This window comes from Dermacentor andersoni, chromosome 5 (assembly GCF_023375885.2).
Source record: "Dermacentor andersoni chromosome 5, qqDerAnde1_hic_scaffold, whole genome shotgun sequence".
NCBI classification, from domain to species: Eukaryota; Metazoa; Arthropoda; class Arachnida; order Ixodida; family Ixodidae; genus Dermacentor; species Dermacentor andersoni.
In genome coordinates this window covers 5,990,382-6,016,230 of record NC_092818.1, presented here as the reverse complement: position 1 = coordinate 6,016,230, position 25,849 = coordinate 5,990,382, and the positions used below count along the sequence as shown (strand labels likewise).

General features: G+C 44.6%; 1 protein-coding gene and 1 long non-coding RNA gene across 3 annotated transcripts in view; one reads left to right on the top strand and one right to left on the bottom strand.

Annotated features, from left to right (window-relative positions):
- Positions 1-1,999, bottom strand: part of LOC129384583 (uncharacterized) — a 56,900-nt gene extending 54,901 nt beyond the window's left edge. For both annotated transcript variants that reach the window (XR_008612287.1, XR_008612286.2), the window contains exon 1: positions 188-1,999. This is a non-coding gene — a long non-coding RNA (uncharacterized lncRNA). The remainder of the gene's footprint in view (positions 1-187) is intronic.
- The window catches only part of LOC126529915 (uncharacterized), a 934,270-nt gene that overhangs the window by 461,910 nt on the left and 446,511 nt on the right, over positions 1-25,849 (top strand). Inside the window, exon 19 of the mRNA XM_050177364.3 lies at positions 9,371-9,415. Within this exon, the coding sequence (XP_050033321.1) occupies positions 9,371-9,415 (45 nt within the window). The remainder of the gene's footprint in view (positions 1-9,370; positions 9,416-25,849) is intronic.

Here is a 25,849-nt window from a genome sequence, read left to right as displayed (position 1 = left end):
TGCATCAACGGAAATGTGGGCTAATGAGAAATTCACGTCTTTAAGATCAGAATTAGTGCAATGGAGAAACACACTACCAGATTTCTTAATCATTTATTTATGCTCTGAATGTAACGTTCCTTTTAGAATAACAATCAAGGATATCGATTCATCAGGGCAGAGGCGGGAAAAAGGAGGAAACGTATACCTGACGCCTTCCCACTGATCCTCCTGAGAAACAGCGCCTCATACAGCAGTTGTCCAGGTTGGCTTGGAACCAAACTCGGCTTTCAGGCGGCAACACTCGCTGCACCAAATTGGAAGAGCTTTATTGCGAGTAAAACTCTACCGGCCTTATGCAATACATACGCACGCACACAAAACGCACTCGCGCGCACACAAATATACGCACTCTCAAAGCGCAGACACAAAAGCACGCACGCGCACATTGATAAACACAAGTAAGCACACATACATGCAGGCAGACACGCTAACACGTGCACGCACACACAGTGACCCACGCAGAAACACGCTCACAAAACACGTACGCACTAGACACACGCAAGCACGCCGGCCCATACAAACCGGCATGTATGCGCGCGCAAGACGCACGCACGCACGCATGTACACACACACACACACACACACACAAAGCGAGCTGAGTTGAGCGCATGCACACACACGAATCGAGCCGAGCGCGAGCGCTCACACACGCAGGGGCAAAGCGAGCCGAAAACATGCTAAGGGCGCCCGGCAAGCAGCAACAGCAGCACGCGACCGCATCAGGGAGAACCAATACCGCGCCAGTTCTTTCGAAAGGTGGCAAAGTCAGTCGTCCTTTTTCTACGCGACGCTAAAGTGGTCGACCACATTTAACTTAAGTGCGAGCGACCGTATTACAAGAATCCGCGCTGAACGCACAAAAGAATCACATCTATGAACGTTCAAGCGCTGAGAAAAGCGTAACTATGCAGGCGCATCACGCCCGATGTAAGACGGGGCACGATCGAGGTAGTTAAATTGCCCTACTAGGAGTGCAGCTGCTCTTGCTCTTACATTAGTGAATTATGCTACGAGATCACAGTAAGATACTTCTAGAGCGAACAAAAACACGTAACCCACCAAAGGAATACCAAATAAATGGGCACTTGCCTGAAAATTTCCATTATGGCAGTACTACCGACCGCCGACACAGGGCACGTTGCAACTGCTCGTCTCGGCGTCCGTGGATCCATCTTCCAGTGCGTACGAACGCTTTGCTTTGAAGTGGAGCACGAGTAACACACAAAGCACAGGCCACACCTTTTTGTACACCGCGCACAAAACGAATCACACGTTTAAAATTATTTCGCACAGCACGAGGCGCGAACGCATTTCATGTAGCTGAAGAGTGCAATAATGGCGTAGCTTCCGCCTTCCCATCGTGCCGCACGCCGAAGTGACTGTACAGCGTCGTCCCGTCACTTCCGGTCGCTTTTCATTGGGCAGGGGGCGGGCGCGCAAATTGAACGTTTATTCTGGCAGGTTTGCTTGCTCGCATGGCCGCCTGTTTGCTGCTGCTTCGTTGTGGTCTCCAACTAGAGTGGTGATGCGGGTAGTTGCTACTAGGTTTCGTGCCGAGCATTTTTTTTTTTGGGGGGGGGGGGGGTGGAGGCGCAATCTGTGCTGCATGATTGAGGGTACAGTACACAAATCAGGACCGTGAGCGAGACGATCGGCGCTCGTCTGCTGGTGCAATTAGATTATTCGCTGCGTCCGAACGAAGCAACCTTGCGAGGTCACAGCGTAGTTACAGCGATATCCTGGCTCGATAAAGACCCTCACATCTTGGTCGTGCGACAGCGACGCGTAAGCATTTATGAGGCGACTGAAGAATGCGTTTGTAAGAGCGTATGCTGTGGATAAGCAATTACAGCTTTGACGACACCAGCCCCTAATATATAGGCTGAGCCTTACAAACTGTGTTCGAAGACGCGCTTAGAAGGCAGACCAGTAGCTTAGTAAAACTCTAAATAACTTAGGCAAGGTACGTGGAGATTCGGATTTGAGAACTTCCAGCGTGATCTCGCCGCTATAAATGTATTCGTTATGTCCAAGCAAATTGTACGTTGATGCTATTGTACAGCAGAGGCTCGTCTAATAGCACGTCCCTGTTTGTTCAGCAATGTATCCTGACAGCTTCTTTAATTTCGCTATTTTTCGTTAGGCTTTTAAGGGCACCGAAATATTCGTGCAGAATTGTGCAAGTTGCTCGCGCGTTTTCATTCTGCTACTGCAGTTTGTCTTAGAAGAGTTTAATTGCATGATAATATAATTGTGAGCACAAAATATAGGGATAATTAAATTGTAAGTGAAAGTGCGTACATTTTCTCAATGATACATTTTGGAGTGGCTGTCATGCCAGTAACATCAGAATCCTAGAAAAAGATCGACAGTCACTTAGGAATGCGAAAACTTAATGACTTCATGGATGTACACTTGCAACCGTGATACGTCATACATTGTCACGTGTCCTTCACGATTCTACCTTGATCTGCCGTAATCCACCTTGCTACAGTTTGTACGAACCTTAGCCGAATTTATTCCAGCCTAATTCAAATTATTTACCCATAATTGCTTATAATTAACGTTGTTCTATTTACTACCTTCTGTATCACTACCGACGTCATACGAGACGCTGATGACGTCACATTTTATTCCTTTATTATACATACTTTCAAGGCCTAGTAGACACAACAGAAAGAAGGGGTGAAAGTACACAATATTTGCAGTGCAGGGCAAGAATAGAAAATTAAACTGTAAGACACTTTGAACAGCGATGTTGAAGTAGTGGTGTCACAAATTGAGACTGTGGATGCGGGAAGGTGGTTCCATTCAGTGGCTGTTCTTGGCAAAAAGGAAGAATGGCACATCAATTTTCTGTTGATGGCCGATGCGAGACGAGATATAACTTGGTGTGGTGAAATATTTTCTTTAAGAGAAGGGTTAAAGTACCATATTCTATGAAAAATACACAGACTAAGGTACCTACGACGTAACCAAAGGTCAGGTTGACCTACTCTTCTTTTCATGGACGTGACGCTAAAACGACGTGAATAATATGAGAGAATAAAAGGGCGGCGCGGTTCTGAATACTTTCTGAATGCTTTCAAGGGAAATGACAAGATTGACATGAGCAGGGTCCCGTATGGATTGTTGTTGCGGAGAACTCCATCTTTCCTACCTGAAAGGCCATAAAATGCTTTATCATTAAAAATGCAATACCTACACACATTGCTCAATGCGTGGAGGTGTACAGGTTACTTAGATTTATGCATCAATGCGTTCAACACCCTTCAGTCGTTGATTTAACACCCTTCTTCTAGCAAAGTCGCACCTTATGTGTACTGTACACCCTTGTGATAGGGTATTTTGACCAAGAAGGGTGCTAAAAGGTGTGGATATGGGTGTAAATGCAGAAAGCACCCTTTTTAACAGCCATAAGGGTGCAAAATGTTTAGTGTGTACCGAGCGCCGCGTTAGATGATCGCTGCTGCTTTCTTTTCACGTGCAATATGCCGAATATTAGACGCGTACTTGTTCGAGCTGCGGTTGTGGATACCAATTAAAATCAGTGGTTTCTTGAAGGTAGGCTTTTAATTGAAGTGCGAAGAATTTTGGCCAGCGCCTAGTACTCCCGTAAATATCTGCTCTATACAGGATATTCACAACGTAATACCAGAGTGGGCAATTTAACGAGGATGAAGTACTGAGCGGCTTGTTCGATGATCGCAGCTGCTTTCTTCTTTTCTCGTGTAAAATACCCAACTCTACACACGAGCTTGATCGAGCTGCTGTTGCGAATTCCAAATGAAATCAGCGGTTTCTTGAAGGTAGCCTTTATACTCCGTGCGGCGAATCCTCGCAAGTGCTGTGTACTTCCGTAAATCGCCACTCTGAACAAAATATTCACAAAAGTAATACCACAGTGGGCAATTTAACGCCGATGAAGTACCGAGCAGCTTGTTCGATGAGCGCAGCTGGTTTCTTCTTTTCTCGTGCAATATGCCGAACACTAGACAGGTGCTTGTTCGAGCTGCTGTTGTGGATGCGAAATAAAATGAGCGCTTTCTCTAAGGTAGGCTTTCTACTCCGTGCGAGGGATCCTCGTAAGCGCCGTGTACTCCCGTAAATCGCCGCTCTGTACAGGATATTCACCAAAGTAACCACGCAGTGGGCAAATTAGCGAAGATCAAGTACCGAGCACCGTGTTCGATGATTGCTGCTGCTTTCTTCTTTTGTCGAGCAACATGTCGAACACAAGACACGTGCATGTTCAAGCTGCTGTTGTGGATTCCATATAAAATCTGCGGTTTCTTGAAGGTAGGCTTTATACTCCGTAGAAGGAATCCTAACAAGCGCCGTGTACTCCCGTAAATCGCCGCTCTGAACAGGAAATTCACCAATGTTTTCGCGCAGTGGGCAACCTAGCGACGATGAAGTACCGAGCACCGTGTTCGATGATCCCTGTTGCTTTTTTCTTTTCTCGTGCAACATGCCGAACACTAGACAGGTGCTTGTTCGAGCTGCTGTTGTGGATGCCATATAAAATCCTATATAAAATCATATAATCCCATATAAATCATATAAGGTTGCCTATATACACCATGCGAGGAATGCTTGCAAGCGCCGTGTACTACAGTAAGTTGCCACTCTGTATAGAATAATCACAAAAGTAATTGCGCCGTGGGCAACTTAGCGACGACGTAGTACCGAGCGCCGTGTTAGATGATCGCTGCTGCTTTCTTCTTTTCTGGTGCAATATGCCGAACACTCGACACGTACTCCTTCGAGCTGCTGTTTTAGATGCCAAATAAAATCAGCCGTTTCTTGAAAGTAGGCTGTATACTCCGTGCGAAGAATCCTCGCAAGTGCCGTGTACTTCCGTAAATCGCCACTTTGAACAGAATATTTACCAAAGTAATCGCGCAGTGGGCAAATTAGCGCCGATGAACTACCGAGCGCCGTTGTTCCATGATCACTGATGCTTTCTTCTTTTCTCTGTTAAAATACCGGACTCTAGACGTGAGCTTGACCGAGCTGCTGTTGCGGATTCCAAATGAAATCTGTGGTTTCCTGAAAGTAGGCTGTATACTCCGTGCGAGGAATCTTCGCAAGTGCTGTGTACTTCCGTAAATCGCCACTCTGAACAGGATGTTCACCAATGTAACCGCGCTGTGGGCAACTTAGCGCCGATAAAGTGCCGAGCGCCGTTGTTCGATGATCGCTGATGCTTTCTTCTTTTATCATCTAAAATGCTGAACTTTAGACACGTGCATAATCCATCTGCTGTTGTAGATACCAAATAAAATCAGCGGTTTCTTGGAGGTAAGGTTTATACTCCGTGCGACGAATCTTCGCAAGCGCCGTGTACTCCCGTAAATCGCCGCACTGTACCGGGTATTCAAAATAGTAATCGCGCCGTGGCCAACTTAGCGATGATGAAGTACCGAGCGCCGTTGTTCGATGATTGCTGATGCTTTGTTCTTTTCTCGTGTAAAATGCCCAACTCTAGACACAAGCTTGATCGAGCTGCTGTTGAGGATTCCAATTGAAATCAGTGGTTTCCTGAAGGAAGCCTTTAGCCGTGCGAAGAATCCTCGCAAGTGCCGTGTCCTTCCGCAAATCGCCTCTCTGAACAGGATATTCACCAAAGTTGTCGTGCTGTGGGCAACATAGCGCCGATGAAGTACCGAGCGCCGTTGTCCGAGGATCGCTGATGCTTTCGTCTTTTCTCGTGTAAAATGCCGAAAACTCGACACGTGCTTGTTTGAGCTGCTGTTTTAGATGCCAAATAAAATTAGCGATTTCTTGAAAGTGGGTTTTATACTGCGAGCCAGGAATCCTCGCAAGCGCCGTGTACTACCGTAAATCGTCGCTCTGCACAGGATATTCAGAAAAAGTAATCGCACCGTGGGCAACTTAGCGATGATGAAGTACCGGGCGCCGTTCTTCGATGATCGCTGATGCTTTCTTCTTTTGTCGGTTAAAATACCGGACTTGATACCGGAGTTTGATCCAGCTGCTGTTTGTGGATTCCGAATAAAATCGGCGGTTTCTTGACGGTATCCTTTATACTCCGTGCGAAGAATCCACGCAAGTGCCGTGTACTTCCGCAAATCGCCGCTCTGAACAGGATATTCACCAAAGTTATCGCACTGTGGGCAACATAGCTCCGATGAAGTACCGAGCGCCGTGTTTCCATGGTCGCTGACACTTTCTTCTTTTTTTGCGTAAAATGCCGAACTCTAGACACGAACTTGATCGAGCTGCTCTTGCGGATTCCAAATGAAACGAGGGGTTTCTTCAAGGTAGCCTCTATATTCCGTGCGAGAAAGTGTTGCAAGCGCCGTGTACTCCCGTAAATCGCCGCTCTGAACAGGAAATTCACCAAAGTTTTCGCGCCGTGGGCAACCTAGCGACGATGAAGTACCGAGCGCCGTGTTAGATGGTCGCTGCTGCTTTCTTTTCACGTGCAATATGCCGAATATTAGACACGTACTTGTTCAAGCTGCGGTTGTGGATACCAAATAAGATCAGCGGTTTCTTGAAGGTAGGCTTTTAATTGAAGTGCGAGGAATCTTGGCCAGCGCCTTGTACTCCCGTAAATCTCTGCTCTATACCGGATATTCACAAAGTAATACCACAGTGGGCAATGTAACGAGGATGAAGTACCGAGTGACTTGTTCGATGATCGCAGCTGCTTTCTTCTTTTCTCGTGTAAAATGCCGAACTCTACACACGAGCTTGATCGAGCTGCTGTTGCGGATTCCAAATGAAATCAGCGGTTTCTTGAAGGTAGCCTTTATACTCCGTGCGGAAAATCCTCGCAAGTGCCGTGTATTTCCGTAAATCGCCACTCTGAACAATATATTCACAAAAGTAATACCACAGTGGGCAATCTAACGCCGATGAACTACCTAGCGGCTTGTTCGATGATCGCAGCTGGTTTCGTCTTTTCTCGTGCAATATACCGAACACTAGACACGTGCTTGTTCGAGCTGCAGTTGTGGATGCCAAATAAAATGAAGAGTTCTTGATGGTTGCCTACATACTCCGTGCGAGGAATGCTTGCAAGCGCCGTGTACTCCCGTAAATCTCCACTCTCAACAGAATATTCACCAAAGTTATTGCGCAGTGGGAAACTTAGCCCCAATGAAGTACCGAGCGCCGTTGATCGGTGATTGCTGATGCTTTCTTCCTTTCTCGTGTAAAATGCCGAACTCTAAGCACGAGCTTGATCGAGCTGCTTTTACAATTTCCAAATGAAATTAGCGGTTCCTTGAAGGTAGCATTTATACTCAGTGCGAAGAATCCTCGCAAGTGCCGTGTACTTCCCCAAATCGCCGCTGTGAACAGGATATTCACCGAAGTCATCGCGCTGTGGGAAACATAGCGCCGATGAAGTACCGAGCGCCGTGTTTCCATGGTCACTTAAGCTTTCTCCTTTCTCGTGTAAAATGCCCAACTCTACACACGAGCTTGATTGAGCTGCTGTTGCGGATTCCAAATGAAATCAGCGGTTTCTTGAAGGTAGCTTTTATACTCCGTGCGAAGAATCCTGGCAATTGCCATGTACTCCCGTATATCGCCCCTCTGAACAGGATATTCACCAAAGTAATCGCTTAGTGGGCAACTTAGCGCCGATCAAATAGCGATCACCGTCGTTTGATGATCGCTGATGCTCTCTTCTTTTCTGATGTGAAATGCCGAACTCTAGACACGAGCTTGATCGAGCTGCTGTTGCGGATTCCAAATGAAATTAGCGGTTTCTTCAAGGTAGCCTTTATACTCTGTGCGAAGAATCCTTGCAAGTGCAGTGTACTTCCGTAAATCACCACTCTGAACAGGATATTCACCAAAGTAGTTGTGCAGTGGGCAACTTAGGCCCGATCAAGTATCGATCGCCGTTGTTAGATGATCACTGATGCTTCATTTTTTTCTCGTGCAAAATGCTCAACTCTAGACACTAGCTTGATCGAGCTGTTGTTGCGGATTCCAATCGAACCAGCGGTTTCTTGAAGGTAGCCTTCACACTCTGTGCGAAGAATCCTCGCAAGTGCCGTGTACTTCCGTAAATCGCCGCTCTGAGCAGGATATTTACCAAAGTAATGGCGCAGTTGGCAACTTAGCCCCGATCAAATATCGATCGCCGTCGTTTGATGATCGCTGCTTTTTTGTGTTACTGGGCGAATTTCGTGCAAGAGATGGCACGTTCTTGTTGCTTCTGCAGCTGGCGAATTTGATGAGGGGTATATTGAATGTGGGCTTTATATGCCGTGCGATGTATCCTCGCAGGCGCCCTCTACTCCGTAGGTTGCCGATCTGGACAGGATATATAACCAAAGTGTTCACACCGGCGACAAGTTTGCCGCTATTAGGTAACGAGCACCGTCGTTCGATAAGCGCTGCTTTTTTGTTGTGTTCCCGTGGAAGGCAGTCGGTTTCTTAGGGTGTGCTTTATCCAGCTGCGTCTGTGGCTGCCAAATAAGCGCAGCGCCTTTTACGATGTCCTTTACTCTCAGTGCGACGCATGCGTGCAAGGGCCGTGTACATGCCCAGATTACCGTTGCAATTAGAACATTCATCTATTGCGATTTCACAGTCTATACGTTAACGTCGAGCAAATACGCATAACCGTAGTTAAATGATAGCCGCTGCATTTTTTTCTACTCTACTAAAGAAGGGGATTATGAGCGTTCCTTATAAGTGTGGATACTACAGGCCGGTCACCGGCCGCAATGTCGACCTAAAGTGGCGTTTTATATATATATATATATATATATATATATATATATATATATATATATATATATATATATATATATATATATATATATATACCTGTTTTAGACTCTTCGAAAACTACGCGCTGCAAGGTTACGCTAGCATATCTGCAGCTTGTACTATACGTGTTATTTTCATTGAAAGCATCGCAGCGAACGAGGGAAGAGCAATACTATTTCCCATTATACAAAGAAAACTCACATTAGTTTCTTGAGCATAAACGGGAAGAAAGGGGGTTAACCGAAAAGGCCGATTTTGAATAATTATATCATTAGAAGCCAACAAACACTGACTCCAAAGTCAACTTAGGGGAAATTACTGGTGCTTAATAAATGAAATAAACAAATTATAAATTATTGGAAATGAAAGTAGACGAAAATACAACTTGCCGCCGGTGGGCAACGATCCCACCTCTTCCATTACGCCAGCGATGCTCTTCCAATATAGCTGCCGCGGCGCTGTTTCTCCATTCTCTTTCTTTTGTATTTATGTTTCCTAGTAGAACGCTGGGATTGCTGGCTAGTATGCTAAGCGTGGCACTCAGCCTGAGTCTTTTTTTTTTCAGGGTCCACCTGGCAAGGATGGATCACCAGGAGAGAAGGGCATTCAGGTTCGTGGACTCATTTAACATTTTTTCCTTCGGTGTGCGCTTGTCCTCAGCAGCAAAGCACTTCCATTGCATGGTCCCTAGACGTATACTCAACAAAGCAAATACCACAATTTGCTCTTTCATTGTCTTTGGCGTTCTGCTGTTCCTACCGAAGCTGTTGATGGGTTTCTTGACCGCGGCTGCGGCATTCCGACGGGCAAGCAATAGGAAAACTGTCACAGCGGTAAAATAGGATTAACAAATCGTTCATAATGAAAATTAGTTCAGAACATTTCTGAATTTGGATCTGATAGCATATGTGCGGCCTTCGAGTTAAAACACATCATGTAATGAATGAGCGAACGAATGATTGAAAGAATGAATGAATAACTAAAATGAATCAACCAGTCAATCAATCAATTATTTCATCCATAAATCAATCAATTAAAGAATCAGTCCATCAATCGGTCACTTTAAAAGAACGTAATAGGTAATTTTTGGTTCTGTTACTAAGCTCATTTATATATACGTCGAAATAACCAGACACGAAAGACGACAAACAGAAGAAAATGAGGGGGAAATTACCGGGAACGACTGCCACGTTCTTCCTTTTTGAAGTTCCTTATTACGCGGCTTGAAATTATCTTATGGTGTACATGTACTATAAATGCTGGATAACCTTCGCCTCAACAATTACGAAGGTAAATTGAAATGCTTTGAAGGCGACATTATTGATTAAGCACCATGTGCTACCTCCTACGACTAACATTGTTGAATATCACAAGCCTTTTAGGAAAATGGGTGACGGAAACAGGAAGGAGTGCTGCACCGTCATCAGGTACAAAGTTAGAAAGAAATAACTACTTGAAATCAACTTAATCTAAAGAAAGCTTCTTCTGAAGAAGGGAGAGAAAACAGGATTGGGATCACGTGCAGAGTGCGTGCGCTATCTGGTCTTTTGTTCTCTGTGCCCACCTCTTTTCACTTAGAATGGCTCCTCCGCAAACATTATTCAGTTGACTGTTGTTCGCTGCCTCTTCTTTCCTTAAAGGGCCCCTCACCAGGTCTGGCATTTAAGCTGACAAGCCCAGTGCATACAATCCGCGCTAACGACTGTGTCTGCTAAGTATTACATCGCTACGCGCCACGGAAAGAGCCGAAATTTCAAACCGAACACCGTTTTCCCTTCTCCTTACGGGCGCCGCGCTTTCACTTGGAGAGTCGACGCACGACGCGCAAGTTAGCCTACGTACACGGTAGTGCTGTAACGTCACTCGTCGTGGCACGTGATTTACAGAGTCATTCAGCGCAACATATGTTATTTTTTTAATCGGTTGCTTCAATAATCGAATTAATGTTTAGAGAAATGATAAAACACAAAAACCGAATCTCTGCGTCTTTTTTTTTTTTTTACTTCCGTTTCGTTTCTTTGTTCCCACGCCGTGCAGACGCGTGCGCAGATAACGAAACTATGCCACTTTCTACCGTCTTCCAGCGCGTAATCGTGCTCTTCAATCCGCTTTGTGTCCGTTTCAGTATTCGTGTAGCACTGACTTATACCGCTAGCCAAGTGTTCTCGTGCACAGTGCCCAGAATTGTGCACTGCGCGAAACGAGGCAAACGCAACAGCTCGCGCGCGACGCCGTCATCGAAAGTGAGCCGCACCGCAACGACGCGAGGAAAAAACACGAAGGCGGGGCGAGTGTTGTGGGCGTCACGCAATCGTCGAGCTCCGGCGAGGGAGAAGCCAGGGAACGATTGTCGCTTGCAGAAGCTAGACGGGGCATGTGGAGAGAGTGTCTTTCTTGGCAGTGACGCTCGGCTATTAATGAACTAGTTTAAAAGATTCTTGCGGCATTGTGTTCTCTAGAGGGCACGTAACAACTTCCAGCGTATAACCGAAAGTTGCAATGTAGCCTGATGAGGGAATCGTTAATTCTCCGTAAATATTTAACAAAGTTCTTCATTATTTATTTGTATGAACCGTTCTTTAAACAAAATAAGCAATTCGAACACCTGTCGTCTGGTCTTGGAGTAGACTCAAATTAGAACAGCAATAAATAGACCACCTACCAAAATGCTGTTGTCAAAGGCAGCTAGACGTTTTGGCTGCCACACGCAAGCTCTTTTCAGACTGCAAGCAAGGCTTCTGTGCGGAAGCCCAAACGTCCAAGCTCTTTCGACAGCAGCATGTTTGGTCAGCGTACGGGTCATTTCATTCCTTGTATAAAGCTTTTAAAGAACTTTCATAATAGTGGTCGTCCTAACAGAAAACCCTCCGCAGTGGCTTAGAAGATATGGTGCTCCACTTAGAGTACTGCACGGGCTTGATTTTCCGATTCGGATATACATATATATATATATATATATATATATATATATATATATATATATATATATAGTCATATCATGAGAAGCCAACAAACACTGACACCAAGGACAACATAGGTGAAATTACTTGTGCTTAATACATGAAATAAAGAAACGATAAGTTAACAGAAATTAAAGTGGATGAAAAAACAACTTGCTGCAGGTGGGAACCGCATCCACAACCTTCGCATTTCGCGTGCGATGTTTTACCAATTGAGCTACCGCGGCGCTGTTTCCCCATCCACTTTCTTGCGCAATTATGGGTCCTAGTAGAACCCTGGGAGTGTTAGCCATCGCCACCACTCACAGACCTTGGCGGCGGACGTGGCACGTATATATATATATATAAATAAACATCTAGTCATGATCATAGTGCAGTATATAAGTCTTATGAATATGTAGAATTAGCGATCAGAAAAGTACAAACTCAGTATACTCCCAGTTGAAAAACACAACAGGAAATTTCAGCCTGTCGTTTTTTGGGACGTTGTTTCTGTAGTTCTGTTGTCTGTAGTCTGTAGTGTGACGTCCTGTAGTAGAGAGTTCTGTAGTTCTTGATCAATATTTAATTAAAAATTGACAGAGACCTCCTTAAGGCTATGTAAATTTGTTAGTACAAAAAAGAAAAATATGAAAGTAAGAAAAAAACGTCCCCGCCGAGGATTCCAACTTGCGACCTCACGATTCCGCACCCGGCAGCTTACCACTGCACCACTCTTTTTTTTTCTTTATTCACAAAATGACATACATAAATAAAAACACGTTGGTCTACTTGGACCACCGTGACAAGCTAAAATTTTTTGAAATTCACTAATTCATCAAGAAAACCCAACCAGTCAGGCGGATCTGCCTGTACACGATATATCTCACGTATGAAAATAATGCTTTCAACAAAATTTTCTCGTGCTGAGCGCGCATTCACATCGGCGTGCGTTACCGCCATCCGTGTCTTCCAAAGACTATGGAGGCCCAGGAGCATTATCATGTCGTACGGAAAGCCCTGATGGCTGTCTACCGGCAGGAAACGTATACCCTGTGCTGTTATCGGCAGTTCCTTTTTAAGAGTTCTTTGCAAGACGTCCTAATAAAATATTGCATCCCAGCACTCAATGAAAGCGTGCTCAATAGTCTCCGGCTTGTTACATAGCGCACAGTTTGTCGTCCATGGTACAAATATTCCTTTGTCGGCTATCCATGTTTTGACCGGAAGGGTAGATGTATGCAATTTAAAGTAGAAGGACTTTACGCTTGCTCTCACTGGCATCCTTTTAACTCTTTTTAAAACATCTTGTCCTGGGCCTCCATAGTATTCCATTCGGTACAATGGCACTGGCATCATAACTTCAACTAAATCCTTCTAAAGTTTCTCTCTTGTTACTGTGCTCAGGTACTGAAGGGAAAACCGAGCTTTTAATATTCGAAGGGAGTCGACTACCTCTCGCAAGTAGCCTTTAAGCCGATAGTGTACAGGCTGTGCACTAGACACAATAAATTCAGGCAAAACGCTTTTCAAACGGATCTGGATCATCGTACGCAAGAATGAATAACTTTGATCTCGCAAGAAGACAAAACGAGAAACAATCTGTCGTAAGAACAAATGCGACAATCCAAGACCACCAGTGGCGTAGCCAGAAATTTCGTTCGGGGGGGGGGGGGGAGGGCTCACGTTGCAGGTGGACCACCTCCTTCAGAGGAAACATTAGGTCGGATGCTCTTATCTAAATACATGTAGAAGGAGAATTCGTTTTTCTCGGCAACCACTGCACAAAATTTGACGAGGATTGTTGCATTTAAAAGAAAAACTTAAATTCTAGTGACGGTTCGTTTCGAATTTTCGATTTAGGTCGTCATTATTTTATTGAAAAGTGGAAAAAATTTAAAATTTTCAGAAAACGATACAATTAAGTTTACAACTCTGTAAATCAATGAAAATTGATATCACAATTCTGTGAATTGCACACAATAGTACATCTACAGCGGACAAAATTGATATGTTGCGCATGAGCCTCAAAAAATTAAGTATTAGGGAAATACGGCTTTTGCAGAACCCATGTACATAACATAACCAATTCACGTAAGATACAAATTGATATATCGAATTTCTCCGCTTTGAATGGTGTGTGTAATGGATGCCGTTTACAGAACCGCGATATCTGTTCCTGATGCAGAGCTATTAATATTTAAACTTCGTGCTTCCATTTTTTTCGAACTTTCGAATTTTTCAAAATATTCTAAATAGAGTCCAGGCCCTAAAATGAAATTTCGCTTCCAACAGACACTAGAATTTAACATGCTGTCTCAAATGCAACACATTTCATTAAAAGCGATTCAGGAGTTATATCAGAAAACCGTTTCTGCGTTTTACATGTATCTGAATAGGCCGCGTCGGAGTTGGGCCCTAGCTAAAGCTTCCTCTTAAACAATTTGCCTAGGGATCAAATACACCAATAATAACTGAATTGCCATTGCCACAGATGCTGCAAACGAATCATTGAACGCCACGCACTGTGAATACAAGTAAAATATGTATTTTTTTCATAAAAGAATGTACTCGTATGTGCCAAAAATTGTGCCTAACATAACTGATGTCAATGCTTCCATGTATTTTGTCTATTTAATAGGTAAAGAAAATATCACACGAACTTTAGAACTACATCAGTTCGAAGCCAGCAAAGCAGCGCATGCCGCTGATATGCAAAATGTAAAGGCCATGAAATGAACAAGTTGAGGACCAATATGTTAATAACTTTTTGTCATTCAAGATCCTTGTTTACAGTCTTGTACATATGCAACGGCCAGTGAAAAATCTCAATGACGCTGCCATTTATTCCAATGTATTACGCAGCAGCAGCTGTCACCGGTCGCGTATCGTGAGTAATTGCACCGAAATTATAGTCGCAACAGAGACCACGTATAAAAAGCAGGAGTTCTTCAGAATATACGAGGGCGAGTCAAATGAATGTGAGCCAATGCGAATATATAACAAATGGGGTACTTTAATTAAAAGTAGCCCCTATGAGCATTTAGACATTTGTCCCATTGACTAAAGAGTCGCGCGATTCCCGTCTCATAAAGCTCCTTGGGTTGCTGCTTCAAAACGTCTGCAACTGACTTTGACGACATCGTCCGAGACGAATCTGATTTCCTTGAGCTGCTTTTTCGGTTGCCCCAAAATGTGGAAGCCGCAAGGCCACAGGTCTGAGCTGTATGGCGGATGATGCAGCGTTTCCCGCTTGAACTTTGCCAGTTTTGTATTAACCACGTCAGCGACGTTGGAACGGGCATTGTCGTGGAACAAGATGACCCCGTTCGTCAATTTTCCACGTAGTTTGCTCTTGATTGTGACACGCAGCCGATCCGGCGTTTCACAATATCGGAAACAATTGATAATCTCTCAAGATTTAGCAAATTCTATCAGTAATAGCCCCTGACGATTGAAAAATAAAAGTCAACAACACCTTTCTGGCAGAAATGACGGCCTTTGCTTTCTTTGGGGAAGGTGAATTTGAATGTTTCCATTGTAAGCTTTGCCGTCGTGTTTCAGGCTCTTAGTAGTGGCATGATGGTTCGTCGCCGATAACAATTGCAGACAAGAAATCGTCACCTTTATTGTGATACCGGATCAGATGAGTAAAGGCAGCGCTGATCTTCTCCGTGTTCTGGTGGTGGTTCAAAATCTAGCGCATCCATTGCGCACACAAGAGCCGATAACCGAGATGTTCATGAATTATGGCGTGAACCAAACCGTGACTGATGTTCAAACACTCTGCCAGTTCATCTATGCTTATCCTCCGTTCTTGTCTAATCAGCTCATCAACCTTTGAAATTGTGTTGGAGGTGATTGCACGGTGGTTTTGGCCCGGTCTGGGATCGTCTTTGAAAATTTCCCGTCCTTCTTTGAACCGTTCCAACGCTTCACAGTGGCCAATGAAATGCAATGTTCCATGTACACGGCAGCCATACGGCGATTAATTTCTTTTTGGGAAACACCTTCAGCTGTCAAAAACCTGAGGGCCCCACGCTGCTCAACTTCTGGAGAGTCCATTACGGCACGCAACCATGTTCAACTCAGTGTATGAGAGCATTAAAGAACATTTATCCTCACACCTGCGTGTCACTTTTGTAAATAAGAGATGCCTGTGTGCTACGCGCAGGCCTTGCAGATAATGAACAGAACCATAATTGCGCGCGGTGGGTAGGTTCACTTTCATTTGACTCGCCCTCGTACATTAGAAATGCGAAGATACAATGGAATATACAAATGGGAAGAAACAGCTTGATAAAGAGCAAAAAAGTGCCACTGGAAATGAAGTTCACTGCACGTATACACAAAACCTCGCAACAAGATATTTAAACATACGTATAAGTAAGTTTCCAATAAATCTACGTGTCTAAGAAAAAGTCACGGTATATAATGCGTCAAACAAGCAAATAAACGTGTTGCGCAATCAAAGATTAACAGAATCCTAGATCCTGCCACCATTCCATCCACTCCCCCCGATGTATCGCGCCCGACGGAAGGCGGCGCGCTTGCTCCTCCCTTTTCTCCCTTGCGCACACAAGACTGAGCCACTATCGTCGGCTCACCCATTCCCCCCCCCCCACCCCCCACACGCTTTCACTCGCACATACAGCATGCGGTGCGGGGTCACGATGTTATCGCGCTTGGACTTTATGCGGAACATGAGGGCGACGGCGACGGCAGGAATGCGCCTAGAGTGTCCATATAATTGCTATCGCAATAATATAATAAGTGTATCCGGCAGCTGAAGCGTCCCATGGCCCATTACTTTCCGCAAAAGAAGTAACAAAATAGCACTTTCACCATGCGACAATTCGCTGCACCGCAACAATGCTTCTTTTTTCATTTTGTGGGGCGGGGGAACGGTAATGAAAAAAAAAAAACGCGAGGAAAAGTATGTTGGTCACAATAGAATGCCTACTTTAGGCAACTGATATGGCTATTAAAGGAATGTCGAAGAAAACACGAGACGCTTGGTCCACCAAGAACCATGCGCATACTGCCCGGTATCCTACACCGGCGAGACAAGACTTTCTGGAGAGGTTGCGCTCAAGCGAACGCGCTGCAATCCGTCGAGTCCCCACAGGGATGGCGGCTCGCGACCATTGTTTCTTTTTCTCGTCTGCTAGCTAGAAAGCCTCCAAGGCTCTGCCAGGCGAAAATGCCCTCGGCCAGAGAAAACCAAACGCGCACCGAAATGCGCCGCGCGGTGGTCGGGGCAACACGAGAAAAACGCATGCGCTCTGGCTGGCTCTGGCAGCGCGCGGGTACGGGAGCGAGAACAAAAAAAATTGAAGAGGCTCAATGTGTCCTCGCGATTAAAGGTCAAAGTAGAAAAAATAAATAAGAACATAGTTGCCTTGGCTGGCTTGAGTGTCTTCACTGGATGCTTTGGCGCAGGTGAAAAAAAATGATATTTTTTTATGTGACATGACGGCACGAATGAACCACCCCAACGCTTAGTCTCATCGGGCCTCGCTGCGGGCTTTGTCATCTTGTCTGATAGCGTGTTCATTTGGCTTGTCTCGTTGTATGGCCCGATGTGCGACTTTGGAAAAGTCAATGCACCTTTGGCGTCAAATATTTATGGGAGCATTAAACTTACAAAGTTGCGCAACTGAAAATCTAAAGCACACGTTTGGAAATGTCAATGCACCTTTCACGTCAAAAGTTTATGAGAACTTTATACCCATAAAGTTTCGGAATTGATATCCACGCGCTCCGTAAATTCCATGATAGAGTGTAGATTCCGCGGCCTCCGCGAAATGCCGCGGCGAGCCCGTTCGCCATGAAAACATCCTTGAAACTTTGTGCTTGAATGGGGCTGCTTGCGTTATGTGACTCCCGCTGTATGGGCGTTGCCGCGAAATTCAGCCCGAGTTCGCAATTTTCGCGGTAAAATGGGTTTTCGAGCGTGAAAAACACGCTCTAGACAAAATCCAGAATGATTTCCGGCGGTGGGGGTTGCTTTTGCCGGCGGTGCATGGACAGCACGAAAAAATTTCGAGGGGGGCTGAAGCCCCATAAGCCCCCCCCCCCCCCCCCCTTGGCTACGCCCCTGAAGACCACCATCTCGAACAGGACGAAACAAGTTGGTACGGCTGACCCTTTCCCAAGTGGAACCCCAGATAAAAACAGCAAATACTCTGTGTATTTTCTGTACATTGACACGGGTCATCGACAAAAATTGGAGAACATACCACACTTTGGCAATGAAAAACAAATTACAAACAGTTGCCCTTGCAAACATTGACAAATCACGACCCTCCCATCCTCCGGTTTTCTCTTTTACGCGCGACGTCTCTTCCTCCCAGTACTGCGCGGCACTCTCGTAGTGCTCAAGCGGCACCCCCAAATATTTCGAAGGAGACACGGTCCATTGTAAATCTGCAAAGACAGACGGTGTGTTGTCCCAAGTTCCGTTCCAAAATCCGATGCTCTTGTCCCAATTGATCTCGCATCCGGTTTGCCTGCAATATCTTTTAGCATCGCTTATCGCCTCTAGTACACTTTGGCGATCTGTACAAAAGATTGCGACGTCATCAGCATATGCATGCACTTTAACATGGGACGATTCAAGCTTATAACCATTGATTTTTTCGTTACTTGTTAGAGATAAACAGAAAGGCTCTAAATAAATTGCAAAGAGCAGCGGTGACAATGGACAACCTTGCCTCACTGATGATCTGAGTTTAATGTTCTCAGTTAGTGTCTTATTCAGCACGATGTTTACTATGCAGTCATTGTATATCATTTTTAGACCATCGAGTATAACTGTGCCTATGTTAACGTGTTCAAGGATACAAAAAAGAGCTTCATGCGACACACGGTCAAATGCCTTTGCTAAGTCCAGCTGCAACATAGCGACCCGTCCGCCAAAAATGTCACAGCACTCAAGAATACTACGGGCTACATGCACATTTGTAGAGATAGAGCGACCTCTTATGCCACATGTCTGGTGTGGTCCGACTAGACATTTGATGACGCTCTGCAGTCGTTTGCACCACTCCAAACATGTCTTCCGAGTGTACATTTTGGCCGTGCCAATAGTACGATGCGCTGATGTTTACATTTTCATTTTAAGAGCCAAGTTCCGCTATCACTCCACCGCGTCAACTGCCGCATCTCTAGAAGAGAAAGAGTGTTGTTGCCATCGACAGGTACATCGTGGAGTGCTAGAACATCAATTTTGATGTACGATATCCATATTAAATAAGAAATTCAGAAATAGACAACGGTGACTGTTAGGGTTGTTACTGCTAATTTTGACAGTTGTCGCTCGTTCTTTACACTTTCGAGCACGCATATAATTCGTGTGTTCAATGCAAAATAGCTACATGAACATTCGTGGATAAGTGTTCTTTCTGACAGCATACTGGCTTCTCACGGCAGCGCTGTACCAGAATAATGAGACCAGAGCGAGACAGCTTTTCACGCAACTTTAAGGAACAACCCAATACTTCCTTTTCGCTTCGCAAAAGCTTATGCAATATTTCTGGGAAATTAACTAATGTGTCAGTGTAACGGCACATGTAAGTCTACAGGCCTGTGTGCCACATCTTACCAAATAAAGTAAAACGGATACGCAGCCATTCCCGCAGATGGTATGATTTTGATGAGGCCGATATGGCGTTTCTAGTGCCTCGTAGTAAGGCACAATTATAACAATTGGCCACGTCGACTTTAATACCGGTGTCGGTGCTATCAGCATTTCCGGCTTCAGAGAAGCACGATTGAATACAGTGCAAGAGAAAAGTACAGTGTACACCACCTATGCGAAACTGACATACAATTTTAAAGCGTCGCAACGGAAAGCGCTTCTGTCGAGGCGTCAGAACTTATGTCGCTGCGACAGAAAGTAGCACATTTTTGTGTAGTCCCGACAGAGAGTTCCTGTTGCGACGTCAGAATCGCTGTTGCGATAAAAAGTTGTTGTTGCGACTTCATACACTCTTGTGGTCGCGAGAGAACATTTCTGTTGCGACTACAGAACTCTTGGCCGTCGCGACCAAGTGTTTCTGTTGCGACGTCGGAATTGCTGTCGTAACGTCAAAGTCGCTGTCACAATAGAAAGCTGTTGTGACTACAGAACTCTTGTTGTCTTGACCGAAAGTTTCTGTTGCGACTTCAGAAGTCTTCGTCGTCACGACAGAGAACTCTTGTTGACGCGACAGAACGTTTCTGTTGAGGCTTCAGAACTCTTGGTCTTCGCGACAGAATGTTTCTCTTGCGACATCCGAATTTCTGTCGTAACTTCAGAAATGTCTGTCGCAACTACAGAAACATCAGGAACTTCTGTCGTACAACAGAAATTTCTGTAGTCGCGACAGAAATTTCTGTAGTTGCAAGAAGAATTCCTGTTGTCTTTTTTAACTGGGCTGTAGTAATGGGAGACTTCAATGCAAAAGCTGAGGCAAACCAAGCTGCTGAACAAGCAATTGGCAGCTACGGCGTCCATTCTAGAAACGCTAGAGGAGAGGTGCCGGAAAACCTCGCCGAAAGGAATAAATGCGAATAATGAACACCTTTTTCAGGAAGTGCAGCAACAAAAAGCGGACTTGGAAAAGCAATAATGGTGAAACAAAAATTGATTTCATGCCTTCTTCCAATCCTGTCATAGTGCAGGATATGGAAGTGATAGGTACGGTAAAGTGCAGTGATCATACGTTAGTGAAGGCTAGGATTCTCCTAAATTTGAAAAGAGCAAGAACGAAATTGGTCAAGAAGAAACAGGTCAGCCTAGAGGCAGTATGGGTAAAACCGGACAAATTCAGGCTGGTACTTGCAAACAAATATGCAGCCTTAGAGCAGGCAGATGACGGCGACATAGAGATAATGAAGGAAACCGTAACAAGGCTGGCTTCAGAGGCAGCAATTCAATTGGGAAGCAAGGCACCAAGGCAACCAGTAGGTAAGCTCTCTCAAGTAACGAAGACTCAAAAAGAAACCATAAGGAATGAAAGTGTCCGACTATACAGACAAGACAGAATTCACGGAACTGTCAAAACTGATCAACTAGGCGAAAATAACGGATATTGGAAATTATACCGCGACCAAGACTGAAGAAACCGTAAAATACGGACGCACCCTGAAATCAGTGAAAAGGAAACTCGGCATAGGACAAACCAAGATGTACGCAATGAAAGATAAGCCGGGTAATATAATCAGCAATCTCGAAGGTATAACGTTACACACGGTATATAGTGTGTAATGTTCCTAAAGTGAGTCACTTAGACACGTATGGAAAGAGACGGATGTCGTCCCCCATTTTAATCTCCTCCCCCTAGTATCTTCTTCCTCCTCTTCTATGACTGTGCTGGAGAAGACCGCTTCACTACTCCGGACTTCATTGTTCACACCTCCTGGTGTATTATTTGAAATCATTGCTGATTGAGGCGTACTCCGTTTGCCCAGAGTCTCCCAACTATCAGATGGCCTTCAGGATACCGTGCTCCGAAGCAGTCTTGATTACTTGAAAGGGTCCAGAAAACTTGTCATTGGAAGAAAACTTGTAATTGCCTCTCCGTACTAGAACCCGGTCGCCGGATTGTATGTCCGGTATAACGCTGATGCGTCTTTTGTCAAAATTTCTCTTCATTCGATGTTTATATGCGTCTTGTTGTTGCGCCCTTTTCTTCCTTTCGTAAAGCTTTAGGTTCTTAAGAAGGCCCAGTTCGCGATCCGCTGGAAATATGGGCACAGTTCCTGAAGCCACGAAAAGGGGGCTGCATCCAGGACCACTCGTGCAAGAACGGTTGTGATGTCTCAGAGCGGCTTCGAGGTAGCACTTCCAAGCACCTGCAAAGTTCGAGTACATTTTTATGTACTGTTTCGTGTGTCGTATAGCACGTTCAGCGTGGCCATTAGCTGCTGGTTGATATGGTGAACAAAACTTTATTGTCATTCCTTTAACTCCCGTCCACCATGCAAGCTTTTGGCTCTGAAAAGGAGCACAGACTATGATCTTTGTGTTTCGAAAAAACCCAGCATATTGAAGAGCAATGACGCTGTTGGCGTCTTCCTTTCCTGCACTGGCCATAACCATCATTGCAGATTAATCAACAGCCAGCAAGAAAGCTTGTGTTTTCCTGGCGCCTTCCCCTTTCTTTCTGAGCTCCACGAATACCAAATGAATGATTCAAACTTTGTACTTGAGTGCTATGTGGTTATCGTTATATCTGTGGGCTGCCTGAAGTTGACTTTATTTGTCTGGCACAGATGGCATGTTCGGATGTAGGTTCTTGTATCATTCTTCATACCTGGCCACGTAAATCGTTTGAGCAGCTTATTGTACGTGCGCCAGAAACCATTATGCCCCCCGGATTCTGGGGTGTCATGGTAGAAATTCAGTATTTGGGAACGATTGTGGCTGGAACATAATATTTCCATCGATAAACTTCATTTCTTCGGTGCCCTCCCAAAGCTTCACGTGATTAATTTCTTTAGGATAGTTAAATGTGTTGGGTACCAGCAACCCAAACAGTGCATCAGAATCGGTGACAATGACATGAAAACTGTATTCCCAGAGCTTTTCTGCAAAGGTAACTACCATCAGGTATCTACCAGATTTTATCGCTGGTGGTAACCCACCGGCAATAAAATCTTATGCGGTTCCTTTTGACCTCGCGGTCAAGGCAGTGTTTAGAAGAACTCTGTATAATAAGTCACGAAAAAAAGAAGATATGGTTGAAAGGAGAGCTACAAGCAATGGTGGACGCTGGCATTATTCGACCGTCCGTGTCACCATTTGCATCGTGGGTAACTATTGCTCCGAAAGAAGACGGAGCTTTCCGTCTTTGCACAGATTACCGAGCTCTTATTCAACAAACTGAGCTGATACTTTACCGAATGCCGAGTATTGATGACATAATTGAAGAGACCGATGCTTGTCGTTGGTTTTCAAGATTAGACTTTTGCAAGGGCTTCTGGTAAATTCTATTGACTGAGAAAACGAAAAAGTAGACTGCGTTCACTACACCATTCGACTTATATGAATATAATCAACTACCTTTCGGCTGGAAGAACTCCCTAGCGTGGTATCAGAAAATTATGGGCGAAACCATGAAGCCAAACCTTGGCACGTTCTGCAACGTTTACGTTGATGATATCATTGTTTATTCAAAACTAATGAAGAGCATCAGAAACACCTTTCAGAAGTTTTGAACGCTCTCAGTCTTTCACATCTCCCAGTGAAATTAAAAAAGTGCCTTCTTACAAGAAAAGGTGGTGTTCCTTGGAAAAATTTTTGATGGGTGCACGAAAAGTACAAAGCAGGAATTGGTTGAAAGAATTTCGAAATTCGTGAGACCCTATGATATACACTCACTGCGTGTTTTCCTATGCATAGCCGGACATTTCAAGGCCTTCATCAAAGACGATGTCGTTAAGACACGATGTCTCACACTTTTGACGTAGAACGGTATACCTTACCAGAGTGGGATGACGAGTGTGAGAATGATATCAAAGGACCCTATCCTACGAATACCAGACTTCTCCTTGCCTTTTGTGCTGAATACAGATGCGTAATATAATGAGACCGGCGCCATTCTCCACCAGAAATCATCCGAGTCTAACCACCAAAAGCATTATGTAGTAAGGTACTACAGCTATACACTGAAGCCAGCTGAAATAAGTTACTCTACAACAGAAAAAGAAGCAGTGGCTGTCTTGAAAGCTGTGCAGTATTTTTGAACTTACCTAGAGCGTGCGAGATTCACCTTTTTCACTCATCGCCAGGCACTGACTCACATTCTTGGCATGACGCACCCAAGAGGACGCATCGCTAGATGGCAAATTATACCTAACAGTTTGATTTCGTCATTTCCCATCGCCCCGGTCTTCTCCTCCCTCTAGTATCAGCCGATGTTTCCTGCTTAAACCACCTTTGTAATAATTCACCGTGAAATAACGTACTGGTTCTTGGAGACGCCATCGTAAGTGATACCCATAGAAAAGCCTTCTTTTAGGTCCTAAGCACTGTTTTAAGCCTAACACGAAACCCGTTGACGTTTTAAGCATACCGCGCTCCGTAACCAGGTTCGTTCAGGAAAAAGAATGCTCGCGCTGTATTACAGATTGCATTGCTAGCATTAACCAATGAAATTCTGATTTTAAGACGTCTGACCCTGTCCGACCGTTAGTTAATTACCTTGTGGAGCATAATCTTAGACCAGTAATATCTGACAAGGAAGGTTATTTTGTAATTATGCCAGGTAACATGTTTTCAGAAAAAGCTATTTCAGCCATAGAAAGGAAATACCAGCCAGTAGAACTCACGCCTTCAGCAGTTAAGCAACGTGCGGTTCACCTCCTGTCAAGACATAATTTTGATAGGGTTGTCTCTAATGCGAAGAAAGCAAAATCCCTCACCTTAGAACTGGCTTCTCGGCGAAGATAAATAAGCAAGAAATTCCTTTTCGTGGTATAGTGTCAGAGAAAGGGACGTGGCAGGTCTGTGTCACTAGTTGCCTACAGAACTGCTTAGCTTGACTAGTTTTTTCTGACCCCCCTTTTGCTTGCGTAATTTTCAGGCACTAGTTCAGTATTTAGGAGATGAAATCCTCGTAATTGTACAGCTTTTAGTATGGATATCGAAGACCTGTATTATTCCTTGCTGCATGACGGGTTGCTAAATTACGTAAATGAGTGCATTCAAGAACACGTGCAAGAGTCGGCTTTTATTGACAGATGCGGTCTTTCTACGGGAGCTTTTCTAGAAATTCTTTCAGCGTACTTGAAGCCGACGCTGATTAGGTGGAGAGATGGTGTTTTTCAGCAGAAATCAGGCATTTGTAATGGCTCAAAGGTTGCACATATTCTTAGCTATATTTACCTGAGTACGGTTGACAGCTGCTTAGAGATAGCCTTAGGTGATAGCGTTTTCAAGATATTTCGTTAGGTTGATGATTACTTGATTTTCTCCAATAGGGAAGAATTCCATTCCGCTGCTACCTCAGTAAGTGAGCAATTTAAACTTTATGGAGGAGGATTAAAGTTTACCAAGGAATTTCCTCAGTGACGCGTAATTCTGTTTCTTGACATTTCCTTGGTCTTCGAACAAAATCACGTTTGTTGGCAGTACTCCGCAAAATCTTCGAAGCCGTTACTAAACTTTCAATCCAAGCATTTCAAAGTAGTAAAAAACGGAATTGCCATGTCACGCCTTAAGTCTTCTCTCACCAGATCCTGCATGCACAAAAGGAGCACCAGTTTTAATGCGCAGGTCCGGCGCCTATTAAAAGCAGCTTATCCTAATGTCGCAGTGGCCACTGTGGCTGAGCGCCTAAAGAAGTCGGTTTCGAGGGAGACGGACGTGATTACAGAAAGCAGTAATAGCAAAAAAAGAGTAGTGGCTATTCCGTACATTCATTCAGTTTCGCGTAGGCTTAAAATGTCGCAAATAGATATGATGGTAATGTTACTTTCACTGCTCCCAATAGGCTAGGGAAGATATGCGCTGCCAAGTGGTTCACTAAAAGAATGCTGAGCAGACGCTTTCGCGACGAGCTCAATTACCTGGCGAAACGTGTACAACGTACATAGAGGATGTTTTGAAATTATGCGGAATTGCCTGCGCTACCATGACAGACGAAGAAAAAGTAGGACACCTGCTGAAACGAATCGCTGAAGATGTTTATAATTTTCTTATAACGAAGGAAGATCTTAGTACTCCGTCTGATCTGAAGAAACACTGCCGGGCGTTTGTAGCGCTGAAAATGAGAAGGATTGGACCAAAGTTCAGACGCTTGGACAGTGTTACTACTATTGCAAGTGTGTCCCTCCCAACCCATGACGACATCTCCTCGGTGATACGGCAAGTTGTTAAAAAAGAGCTTGAACGCCGTAAAGTTGTTGACGACACTCATGTGTGCCATCAGTGTGCATTTGACGATCGTTCTCGTGTGCCACATGGGCACGTCAGAGTTACCGAGAACCTCGCAAGACCTATGCTGATCGTCCGGAGAGCAGCAACTTGCCACCGCAACCGACAAGTATCCAGCAAGCTGGCCTCATTTTAAACTCGAAGAAATGTCATTTCGGTGAGCGTCAAGCCCTTGTACTAG